The sequence below is a fragment of the Falco punctatus genome (assembly GCF_963210335.1).
Source record: "Falco punctatus genome assembly, chromosome: 3".
NCBI classification, from domain to species: Eukaryota; Metazoa; Chordata; class Aves; order Falconiformes; family Falconidae; genus Falco; species Falco punctatus.
Window position 1 is genome coordinate 94,520,434 of NC_137582.1, and position 12,624 is coordinate 94,533,057.

At 43.3% G+C, this 12,624-nt stretch overlaps 1 protein-coding gene across 1 annotated transcript in view; it reads left to right on the forward strand.

The window, feature by feature from the left end:
* Window positions 1-12,624, forward strand: part of BMP6 (bone morphogenetic protein 6) — a 99,464-nt gene that overhangs the window by 72,112 nt on the left and 14,728 nt on the right. The window contains exon 2 of the mRNA XM_080380732.1: window positions 707-899. Coding sequence (XP_080236858.1) covers window positions 707-899 — 193 coding nt within the window. The remainder of the gene's footprint in view (window positions 1-706; window positions 900-12,624) is intronic.

Below are 12,624 nucleotides of genomic sequence, written 5' to 3' on the forward strand. Positions count from 1 at the left end.
TTTTCATCTGTCTTAAACCCTGTACCTGATAGCATACTTGAGGAGGGCTAAGACCAGAAAACAAAAGGGGTCACTCCTCCTCAGCTCTCTCACTCTCAAACAAGCTTCTGAAAATGGAGGGGGAGCTCTGGTTAACTTTAACCCCTGCAATAAATGTCATGTTAACCTTATTCTGCTCACAAGGCAGTCCAATGGCTAACGCTTAAACCCTGGAGCTAGAAAACAGCAGTTTTTAGGACAGCTAGGGAATTGGTTGACCTGGTGCCAGCACTTAGTTCTGTCTGTGCCTTTATGTGCTAAAGCAAAATGGAACTAATTGTCTCCTCTGTTGGAGGAGCGTTGTGAGGCTTAAGGAAATGCCATAAAGAACTGGAGATCCACAGGTGTAAAAAGCTGGGGGCGGTCACAGCTTCAGGAGCTAAATGCATGGCTGTATTTCACCTGTCAAAGCTGGCTTTTCTTTTAAAAATAAGAAATCTCAAAGGTATTGGCTAGAGAAGAGGAACATTCATCTTTTCTTAGTACTGTATTTGAAAGGCTTTAGCTGCATAAGCTTTCCTGGCACTTTCCAAGGCTATTTTTGGAGAAAAAAAAATACGGTTCTTGGGTTTTTTTGAAGGAACAGGTGGCAGCATGTGGAAGCCTTTTGTTTTTAAATTTTAGTCATGGTTCCTTTTTTCCTTTTCTTTCCTTTTCCCATCTGCAGTTGAGTATGACAAGGAGTTCACGCCTCACCAGCGGCACCACAAGGAGTTCAAATTTAATTTGTCTCAGATTCCTGAGGGCGAGGCCGTCACAGCCGCTGAGTTTCGGATCTACAAGGATTGCGTTGTGGGGAGCTTTAAAAACCAAACCTTCCTTATCAGCATCTACCAAGTGCTGCAGGAACATCAGAACAGGTATGCAAGAGGGGGCTCGCTCTGTGCCACTGGCCGCTGTCCTGGGGAAAGCTGATCTCATGCATTCATGTTGAGAGGACCGCTAAATAAATATTGGGTTTGTTCACATTAACTGAATTTTGTTAAAGCATGATCCTTTCCTTGTGGGAAGTGGACATGGTAGAGTGCAAAATGGACCTCAGCCAAGGACAGTCCATGGTATCGTAGTCCAGGGTGTCACTTTGCTGCGATCTTTGTGTTGTCTTTAAATAGAGAAACATCCTGATGTGAGGCAGTAGATTTTAAAACCAAAGTTATGCTGGCATTGCTCTTGTGCACTGAAATATACATATCCCCTTCCAACTTAATACTACCAGCATAAAAAGCATAGCCTGTTTGAAAAATACTGGTAATTAGTGCAGACTTGACCTACTCTCAGCTGGACTTACATTAAAGTAAATAAAGCAAAAGAAAATTCATCATGCTGACCCCAGGTACAAAATCACTCCTGGGCTTTCAGTGCCAGAGAGGGAGTCAAAAGAGAGAGAGAGACAGGGCAGAAACTGTGACACAAAAATCCAAACAAGTGTAAATGGAGTGATTAATTTAAAAAGGGTAACGTTTCAGATGGGGGAATCACGTAAGGCTAAAAGATGGAAATACATGGTCAATTAAATGTCAGAGTAATGCTGTCGTACAAAAGTGTTTCATTACTTCTGCTGAAATGTGTCAGGACTGTAACTGTTCCTCTGCTGCAGGCAGAGCAAAAGAAATCAGAAACAGCAGTGTTTTAAAAAAGCTCCATTTCTTTCCTCTGTGAAGGTTTCCTGGTGTTTTCCTTTTTAGTCCTTCTTTCTCCAGCCTTTCCATTGATACTGTTTGGGAGGATCTGCCTTTGACGATTTGCTGATCCGAGGGCAACATCAAATAGCTAGCAGTTGTTCTGTGGGGAGCGTGGCCTCTGGGGAAATGAGGAGAAACACTTGGGTATACAGGTGGTGGGGAAGAAGGTGTTAATTTTAGAAGATGAGTGTGCCCTTTCTGCTTTGAGTTGTGGGGTGCTGGAGTGCCTCCTAGGGTACTCCGCTTGCTGGTTAGGGTGTTTCGTCAATGCCCACGTGAAGAGCTGATGGAAGTCCGGACGGTCATGCAGATTTCATAGATGTTAGCTGTATTGTTAATTTAGAGCCACATTGAATAAAAAATGGTCAGTGTTGGTCTGTTTTAGATTTCACAAGTAGAAATTCCACTTCTGGAGCTGGAGGAAAACCTCTGCCAAGTGTCTATGGAAGCCATCAATACACTGCTCCATAATGGTCCCCAAAGCAGGGCATGGAGTAGGAGAGCCATCAACTTTTGTGTGTATGTAACATTTTTTTCGAGTTAACTAAGCAAGCAAGTAAAGCAATACAGGAAAGAGATTAAAGTACAGGATATGGTCTCCAACATACCCTGTTCCTAACAAATGTGCGAACTATTTGTTCTGAAAGTGGCAGTGTGCAGCGGTGGTCCTGGTACCTTGTATCTTTGGTTCAAATAACATGCTAAAACCATGCCAAAATCAGATTGTGCTGTGAAGCTGCAACATGTGTCCTTTGATACCGGGTGCTTTGGTATCTGCATGTGCATCACTAGGTGCTTGGGACCTCCCTAAGGACAGACCAGAGGCAGCAGCTCTGGTGAGGATCACCAGGGTGGTCTCTCTCCAGAGTTGGTGAATATTTCGGGTCTTAACAGTTCCCTTCGATCATGTTCCTCCTGCCGCTGTTGGCAGCTGTGCCGAGGGGATCCCGCTGTTGGGACTGGGAATCGTAAAGTGGCTTCCTCCGGGTCCAGACTGCCAGCAGTTTGCTGTCCCTCCTGACATGGGCTAGGCGTGAACCGCTGACCCAGGGATGAATGTCTGTAGTTCATTACTAACCTCTGACTCATCCAGTCCCTGAAGGCTCCCTTTTTGTTTCTTTTTCTTCTTTATTTATTTATTTTTACTGGTGGGAAGGAGGGAGATGTTTGGCTGAAGAAACTTGTGCTTCGGATGAGTCTGCGGGATTTGTCACATCATTTGTGCAGAGGTGGGCAAGCTGTGGCTCACAGATTCTTGCAGCTGTAAAAAGGATGTGCCCTTTTCCACCCTTTTTCCTTTCAGCTTAAAGGACTCTTTCATGTACATGTAAAATAGAAAAGCACATATGAAAACATGTGTGCTTGTGTATAAATACATGCATATGCATGTATTCTCTCTATGTATCTGTACATAAAAGTGTATCTGTATTAATTGCCCTCTATATATTAAAAATATGCAGACATTAAAAGACAGATAAGATATTAGAAGCTGCTTACTACTCTTCAGTGTAACTTTCAGTTGAGGTTCTGATTCCATAGGCTACTGCTGCTACAGATTCAAACATGCAGCCACGTTGGTGACCTGGGTAGGCTTTGGCCTATAAATATTCTTGAAAACAAATACTAAAAGTTGTATTTAGCTGTTCACTAATATCTCTGCATGGAGGGGAAAAATGCCTCAAATTTTTCTGGTATACCTTAAGGGGCTGTATTCTTCACGTGGTCTGATCATCAGTTCACTCGCTTTTACTAGGGGGTTGAAATCCAAAGTGGTTTTTTCTCCCCCTTTTGTCTCAGTGGATTAATTTGGAATGTGTTTTCTTTCCCTGTTCAGAACACTAGAAGGCTAAATTACAAGAAAAAAAGCAGTGTTTTTTTGAAGGAACTTGCTAAATATTTGTAAGGCTTCTGTTGCATTTTAGCAGACATCTTATGAGCCAGAAAATAACAGCTGCCTTTGACTTAAAAAGGAAAAAAAAAAAACCAACCCAAAAAAAACCAAAAAAAACAAACCTAAAAAAGTTGTGTCACACTTCCTTTGGACTAATGGTTTGAATAACAGCATGATATTTCCTGACATTTTGTGACATTTTAACATTTTATTGCATAAGGAAGAGTCTGTACAGATCTTGAAGTCTAGCTGGTGACCTAGCAGGTGAAACAGAAGGAGTTGATATAGCACCTTTTTTCATCTTGTTCTGCTGACAAATTCCTTCTGGTCAAGAAAATTTGTCTCTGAAGGCCACCGAAGATGCCTGTTCAGTCAACATTGACAGTCTCCAGAGAAAGTTCAGGCACCATCTTAATCTTGCCTTTTATGAGGTTAACAGTTGTGTGAGGTGATTATTGGTAGCTAATAAAATACTTTTGAGCACAGATGATTCTTAACAGGGGAGCTGGTATGTATGGATTTAAATCAGTAGTCTGCAAGAGAAAGGCAGAATGCAACTCTGAGGGGAAAAGTACAAAGAAAAAGAAATTTGCCTGCTCCTCTCAAAGAAATGAGTTTGAGGGAAGGAGATAAGAGAAAGCTTCAGTAAATACAAATCTTCACCAAAGCTCAGAGCCTGGAAGTATCCCTTGGCTCCAATTAAGTGTAATGAAGTGGCTTAATTCAGTATTACTTGAGCAAAGAAAAAAACAAACCCCTCATCTGGACAGTAACAGCATGATCGTGTGACTCCAGCCCAGATGTGCGTGCTGCTGCATGGAATCACAAGGCACTGCTGGCCGTTCCCCGATGGCTAAAAACAAAACCAAGCCTGAGGCTAACATTTCTACCAGTTACTGAATTATCAAACTGATTTTTGCCACTGCAGACAAGGCTAAAATTAAGGTTTGTATGGGCCTGTCCGAGACTGTCTGCTGGATTGGGCTGTATGTAGAGAGAGCACGAACAATCAGAGATCAATCCTGACTGAAACAGCATAAACCATTCAGGGAGAAATGTGACCCTTTCCTCACTCAAAGCCATCAGAAATATGAAAATGATACTTGTGGAGGCTCCAGGCAGTGAAATGCACGTTGAGGACAATGTGGTCTGAAGTACATTCTCTCTTAAAAAAGAAAACATTTTTAATACTGACTCACTTGTGTCAGTAATATTTTCATCTCCCCATTCCTTCCACCCTTTCGTAAGGTAAAAAAAATAGTGCCTAGAAACTAGGCTTTTGTTTTCTAACCAAACCACAGTTAATGACTATATTTTGTCATAACACAAACTGCTGGAGTTGTCAGTGGGATGCTGCAGAGAGATTAATGAAATTCTCCGGATGGGTCAAGCCTGTGGCCAGCCGTCAGCGGTCTGCATTTCGGCTTGTGTGGAGGGGAGGCTTCGCCGCACAGGGCTGAGGTGACGTCTGGTTTGCTCCGAGGGGGATGACCCTGGGTTTTGAAGCAGGCTGTGGGCTGTAGGAAGTGGGCGATACATCTGCCAGGTGCTGCTGCCCTTCAGCTTCTGACCCCCCAGAGTTTAAGCGACGGTACTTTTTGAAGGCTAGGGTGTGATTTTTTTTTTTCTTCTTCTTCTTCTTTTTTTTTTTTTTTTTTTTTTTTCCCCCCTTTGGTATGTGCAGGAAGCAGGGAGATTTGTCGTAGCAGCAGTTTAAGGAAGACAGGTGGTGTCAGCTTCCAGGTGCTCATCCCACCTTGACCGTATCTGAGGGGGCATTTAGTTTAAGCAGGCAGGAGCTGCACAGCCTCGGCTGCCCTCCCTTCAGTGGCACCAACACACGGCCAAGCCCTGCACGTGGGCTTGCTTCTAAGGCGTAGCGCTGATTTTGTGGAAGGAGCAGGAAATCCCTCTGGAACTTCTGATACCTCTTGGGAGTGGATTACCATGTGGGACCTTCACAAGGGAAGAGGGGAAATTAGTTTGACCCTGGAAACAGCTCATTAATTTCTTTTTCTTTCTGGAAACTTCCTTGCTGTCACCCAGGGAGGTGTCAGGTCAGGACTAGGGAAGGCAGTTTATGGTTGATCAAAGATGGTTAGTCCTTGGTTTGGATCATCAGTATGTTTTCAAGTGTAAATATCCTACTAATGCAGACCTCAAAACACTCCCACACTGTCCAAACAACTGATCTATGAAAAACACAGTGGCCTGTGTTAGTGATCAAAGGAAGATATGGTACCTTAATGGTCAAAGTTTATTAAACAGTTTCGCTTGCACCCAGAATGAAATATGAGGACTTGATGTGCCGAAAGATTCCTCCTATATGATAAGACATGTGTGGACATAGGTGTACCCTGCAGAGCGACCGCCTGGGGAGTACGTTCTACTGAACACAATTCCTTAAGGGTTAAGGCATTCCTTGGTTTTTAGCTGCCAGTTACAGTGGTAATAAAGTCTTCCTCTTTGCAACAGGATATTTATACAAATGTGATCCGAGCTTCTAATCTAAAGGGCAAATTGATTTGCCGGCAGTGTTTATAGCTTAAAAAATAAATAATCATTCTCAACTGGGTTTTGGAATGAGTTGTATAATACAAATGACAAAGTTAGCATCAATCTGTTTCAAGTTGGGGTCAGATTTGTATATAGTGTGCATATATTTATATGTGATAGAGCTGTTTCCATGATGCTATAGAGGAGCATCTGTCCACATTTCAGTTGAACTCCCACTGTGGGTATGTGATTTGTTGTATTTTAGGGTGGTTGGTTTTTAGTAGTTTAAAAGTCAAAGTTTTTCTCGATTAAACTTACTGGTTCCATAACCAACTGGCTTTTTCTACTAAAACTACAGAATACCATATGAGTGCCTTATTTCTTTTCTTAAAGGACAAAGATAAATACTACCCCCTTTGCCCTCTCCCCCATCTTTGTGCCTCAAACAGCTTTTGAACTCTGAGATATAGTACTGTAGCCATCACTACAGCTAGAACACCCCTTAGTCTCATTAAATCTTAGTCAAGGAAATGAGAAATACAGCTCCCATTCCTGTGACTTGGGATGATTTTTTTCTTTTTTCACTGTTCCTGTTGGTAAAATTTTCATTCCTCAGAGCTGTGAATCTCAAGACCTTGAGCTGGGTGTGGGGGGGACACCTTTGCATTCAGATACCAGTGTTTGCTTTGCTGGGGATTATCACGGACCTGTAGGCTGAGCTTCCTGCAGTCTTGGCATGGGGAGACCACATCCTCTAGCTCTAGGCTCTGATCTTCCCCTCTGCCAGATGCAGCCTTGACACCAGCTTTCATCCTGCTGCTCTTCCAGTGAGTCTACAAGACTTAACCCCCTGCCCCTGCAGACTTTGCTGCCTGCAGTGATAGACAGGACAGCCTTTTCAGCACAGTGGAGCTCCTATCAGGCAGAGTGGTAGTGGTGTGAGGTTGAGCATACCTGTCCCTTCTGGTGTGTCCCCATGTCTGAATATGTCCAGGATGGCTCTCTTCTCCCTGTGCTGAACTGAACACCCCCTCCAGAGTGTCCCAGCATCTCCATTCTATGCTTTTTCCTCCACTGGCTGCCAGTCCCTGCAAATTAGTGCCCCATTGCTGGTCTTCGACTTCACCTTGGAGGTAACTTCATTTGTAGGTTGACACCTCTTGGTATTTCCTTCCGTGTTTCTAAGGAGCTCTTACAGGATGTGCACATCTCTCCTGGTCCTCTGGCCCACAGATGGTATAGCTTCTTCAAGACTGTTAAACTGAGCCTTACTTCTTAGCACATGATAGAGATTGCCTTTGCTTTCCATGGCAGCTCGTTCCAGGTGCTGGCATCCCCCTGCCTGAGGCTGTCTGTATGAGTGAGCACTGATTAAATTTTGTACAGTGCTTTTAAATTTTGCAGTAACGGTCATTTAGACACACCAAGTTGTTAAGGTTTTGTATTGCATCTGTTGGCAGTACCTCATGCTGTGCGAGCTCTGCATACAGTCTGTTCTTTAAGTAATCAACACTTCTAAACGCAAAGTAGTGTTTGCATCTGCTGCAAGGTGGTGGATGTACAGCTTTGAAAAGGCTATGATTTCAAAGTTACATCTATGTGGAGCTCTGGTCAACTCTGTAAGACTGAGTCAGTTGTGAGTATAATTACTAGTCCATCATTATTGGATAAGAGCAAATAACCTTGCTAGTTTGTTATATGCAGGATAATTTTTACAGAAGGTTGATGTCAGTGCAGGCTACAGAGTCACATCCTGAGGTACGCAGAAGAGTATTTAGAAAGTGCGTTAATTAAAATGTAAATCCCACACACTTCTGTGCAAAATTCCCTTTTGAGAAACTGCTGCTAGGCAGTCTAGACTATTATGTCAACTTGTCTTTGAAGAAAAGTAAACAAAAAGGTTCAGCTGAGGAAAGTTTTAGAGACTTATAATAATTAATGCTTTGGTAAATGGCTGTTGATGCGTAACAATCCTTTAAACACCTGGGTAATTGCAGGCTTTGAAGTTGGGCCAAAAATGTTGTTCTGAGATGTGTAATTAAAATAAGAGACCTTTAACTTGGTCATTTTGAAGGTGAGATTTCTGTTTGTTCTCACTGTCTCCCTGGTAAAACTTCTGCCAGGTCGGGGAAAAAAGGCCAGGGAGGGTGGGAAAGTGAAAAACCTAGTTCAACAGATGCTTCTTTAAATTTAGCTTTTTATGGCTTTGGTGTTTTTCCTGTAGCAAAGTTCCATGTTGTAATGTGTACCCAGAACAGAGAAATTATTTTAATGTGAACATTTCACTAAGTATAGTAACTAACAGTAACCACTTGACCTGGTTACTAATTTGACTAAATTCTAATCTAATTAATGTTCAATTAAAGAGAATTAACACCCAGAGACATTTCGTTGAAAGGTTTACGCAGAGGTTTCAGTTAACAAACTGTTTATCTTACAGGGGGAAAGCACTGAAATTAAATGCAAGCTGTTTCTCCTATAAATGCCCTGAGTACGTGGTTGGGATGCCGGTGTTAAGAATAGTAGCTATATTTGATATTTATATCTAACAAATCAGCTTGCTCTCTGAGGACACTGGAGCTAAATCCTGCCTTCTGAATTACACAGGCCATATTTCTCTGGTAAACTGTGTACATTCTTTCTGTTTATTGCAGCCACTTGTGATTGCTCTGTTGACCTTTGCTTCTCCGTCCTCCTCCAGAATCTTCTGAAAGCCATGGAAACACTCCCATTTATTTCTTGGGGCTTGCCGAATTGGGAATCTCTAACTTCCATCTTCTCATTTTAGGTCCTCTCTTGTCTCAGGAAAGTTGTTTCAGCTCATTACTTCGGTTTCTCCTGTTCACTTGCTTCCCTTTAATAATTTAAGTTAATACATATTATGCCTGCAGCAGCTTTATGGAAATCATTAACGGAACTCATCCAGATGGTTAAACATGCTGAAAATAAATATGAGTGTCAGGCCATAGTGACAATGACATGACTGTAGCTGTATAAAAAACCCCAGAGGCAGGTTTAGGCAGAGAGGATGTTAAGAAATTGCCTGTTTTGGTGATGAAATTTTATCTTCTCTACCCTGAATTTGAAAGTTCTGCTGTGCAGGTGCCAGAGGTCCTGTGCTGTCCTTGACATGTGGGGTTGCTTGGGTGTGAAACCTCTGGACTGACTCGCTTTGTTCAGCCTGTGCTGAGAGCAGATGTTCCGTCCTCTCTGCTCTACAACGCTGGCTCGTGCATTTCTTCCAGCCTTTCTTTTTCTAGTTTTTACTGTTCTTCATGCTCCCTTCCTGTCTCCATCAGGCCCCGTCTTGCCTCTGTTATTCTCAAATGCTGTTCCATTAATGTGACCGCAAACACGGTTGCGTGCTTTCTCTTGGAAGGCCACTGCCCGCCTCACTGCACAGGATCAATGCCGTCACTTAATGACTAGACATTCAATACTCTGTTACATGCGACTTGCTCCGTATATGATCCGTTTCTCACCTTCTTGTCCACTCTTCAGATTTTACTTTGACTGTGGGCCTGCATCTGCTTGTGCATAGCCCTCTTCAGCGTGGTTTCAGACTGCTTCCTAAACTATTTCTTTTTTTGACATGGCTATAAGGCAAAGCTGGTGGCATTGTTCTCATCGTGCAGATGAGCCGATGCATATACTGGTGAGGGCCAACTGTCTCTGCTAGGTTTGGTTGCCACTTTCAGATGTTTTTTTCCCTTTCTCCAGCACCGCCCTTTGGCTCACAGGAATCCCCTGCTCTTCTGCCGTGGGAGCTCCAACTTTTGCAACAGGTCAGGCCATAGAGTGTGGACCTGCTAAGCAAACAATGATGGCAAAAACGGTCCCTGCCAAAATCAGGCAACAGTCCAGCATCAGGTGTGGTAATAAGGCTAAATAAGCTTTAGCTCTCATGCTTCCCATCTTTCTTTTGCAGCCCTAGTGGGAGAGGAATGGAATAAATTTGTTTTCGATGGTCTTCAGAAAGCAGAACTGGGGATGTGGGGGAGTTCCAGTCGTGTGGCTGTGTTTCCCTGTGAACATGGGGGCAAAACTGGCAGTGTGAGACTCGCACCACTGATGTCACCACGTTTGTTGGCAGCTGTGTTGCTGCAGATGGCAGCAGCAGCAGGCTGTAGCCCTCTGTGAGCCATAGGTCCAGGAAGATGCCGGTAGTTTCCCAACTACTTCTAGGAGCAGGGGGATGCCGAGGCGGGAGTAATGGGCCTGATTCACAGAGGTGTGATGGCCATGGGTACTTTCTACTTAGTTTTCTCTGCAGATTTTTTCCTTTTATGCAGGGTGTCTCCGTCTAGTCCTTCATGACCATGTGTCCCCCATGACTGGCAGCAAATCCTTCACCCTTCCCCATCTATTTAGATATTCCTTCTCTTCTACCTGGGATCAGCCTGGGACACCTCCCAGTATCTCTTCCAAATCAGACATCGTACGGCTTTTTTTGCAGGAGTAGCAAGGACATTTCTTCTCAGCCATGTGGCTGTAGGGAAGAGCAGATTCCCCTCAGGTAACACCTGGTATTTGGTTTACCAAGGGGGAAAGGAGGGGGAAGTATGTTCACTGCATACAAAAAGTCCAGAGGATTTTGTTGCTAAGCTCTGGGTCTTTGTTGAGCCCATGTGGGCAGCAATTTTCAAATATTTACTGCTTGGCCAAATCTGAGGTAATTTTCTTAAAGGAGGAAGGACATAAAACATTTGTATTAAAAAAAAAAAAAAAAAGGAGCGGTTAAAGACTCTCAGTTAAGTAATTGGGAGCTTTTTTTATGTCCCCTAATTTTGTCTTTGGAAATAGGTGACGAATATTTTTTTAAAACCTTCTTGTCAAAACCAAAGTTACTTAGAAATGTTTTGCAGTTTTGTGCAGGCTGGTGGGGTTTGGGTGACAAACATTAATTGGGAAGAGGCTTAGGCCAGAAAGTATTAGAATGTTACCTGCTAGCATTACTACTGTGATGTACAATATTGCTGGGGTGAGTCTTCACTGTTGGCTTCATCTGGTCGAATAATGCAAAAGTCAGTTGAATAGCAGAGCTGATTAAAAACCAGTCCTGTATGAGACATTTTGCAGAGTTAACTAGATTGGAAAGCCCAGTTGTCCATTTTTTCTGCATTTTACAAAGGAATTGAAATCTTTCCAAAGTGAGTGTGACATACTGGGATAATGTGGAGCATTCTTGTTTGGTAGAATTGTACCATGGTCAGGCAGTTTGCTTATTACATTTGTGGAGGACACCAAGATGAGGGAGACCCACTGGAAGGCAAGTCCATATTTAAAGTAATCTAATAATGGTGGAGGTTCAATCTGGGGGAAAAAAGTGTGATTTTGTAGAAAGAAGAATTGCATTCGGACATGAAAAATGAGTGATATAAATACACCGTAGGAAGTGGCTGGGCCCTTTGCGGTTCAGCAGCATGAATCTAAGGATTATAGTGGATCACAAGGTGAACATGAGTTAACAGTGAGAGTTTTGTGAATAAGCCAAAATCGTATTCCAAGATGTGTGAGTAGAGGCATAGTCTGTGAGACTCATCAAGATGATCCTTCTGCTGTACTCGGCATCAGTGAGATCTTGATCCGAGTTGGGTCTATAAAGAGCAATGAAAATAGTCAAAGTCGATAAAACATGGCTTGCAAGGAAAGACTGAAGATGTTGTTTTAATAAGAAGGGGAGATAGTTGTGGCATTTAAGTTAGATATTATGGAGAAAGGCACCAAAAAAAAAGAGAATACTTCTGGTGAAACCCATTCAATTTCCTGGAAAGATTGGTGGAGTTCGTAAGGCTGAAGATCGTGTCAGGTAAACATCTTTCAGGAGTGATGTGGTTGTAGTTGATCCTGTCTGGAGTTCAGGGGAATTGGCTAAATGATGCCATGTGGTCCTTTCAGGCTTTACAGCTCTGATGCCCAAGCATCTTCCCAAAGTGCAAGGCAATGGGAATATAGGCTCTGAGCCTCCTCTTCATGTTTTTGTAGAACTGACTATGCCCATGTGGTTGAGTGTTCATGAGGGTTTGCTCCTACAGAGTTCCCAGCAGCCCTGCAGCCAGACATGTTTGGTTTTGGAGGGACATCATGCCAAAGTTTCTCTAGTCTGGAGGCTCCAGTGGGACATTGTGTGGAGTGTGTGAGTGCTGGGGAGAGTATGGCACTGAGAGAAAGGGAGGTGGGACAGGAGATCAGAAAGCAGTTGGTGTGAGAGGGAAGGTCAGGACGGGTGCTAGGAAAACACCCTTTCAGATATAGTCCATTTCAAGCATTGGAGAGGACCAATGTGTAAGTCAGAGGTGGGAATGATCTAGCAATTCATTCCTCTCTTAAACTTGGAGAGGCGAGGAGTGGTCTCAGCTGCAGCTGCTGTTTGCGGTCTCCTTTAAGCAACACTTCAGTTTATATACCCTGCCTGGGAAAGCCCAAATCTTTCAACCTTAAGGTTTCCAAAACATGTAGCAGCTGGCCAGCCTCAGCCACTCACTGCTGTTGGAGGTGAAGGTCAGAGTTGTTCCT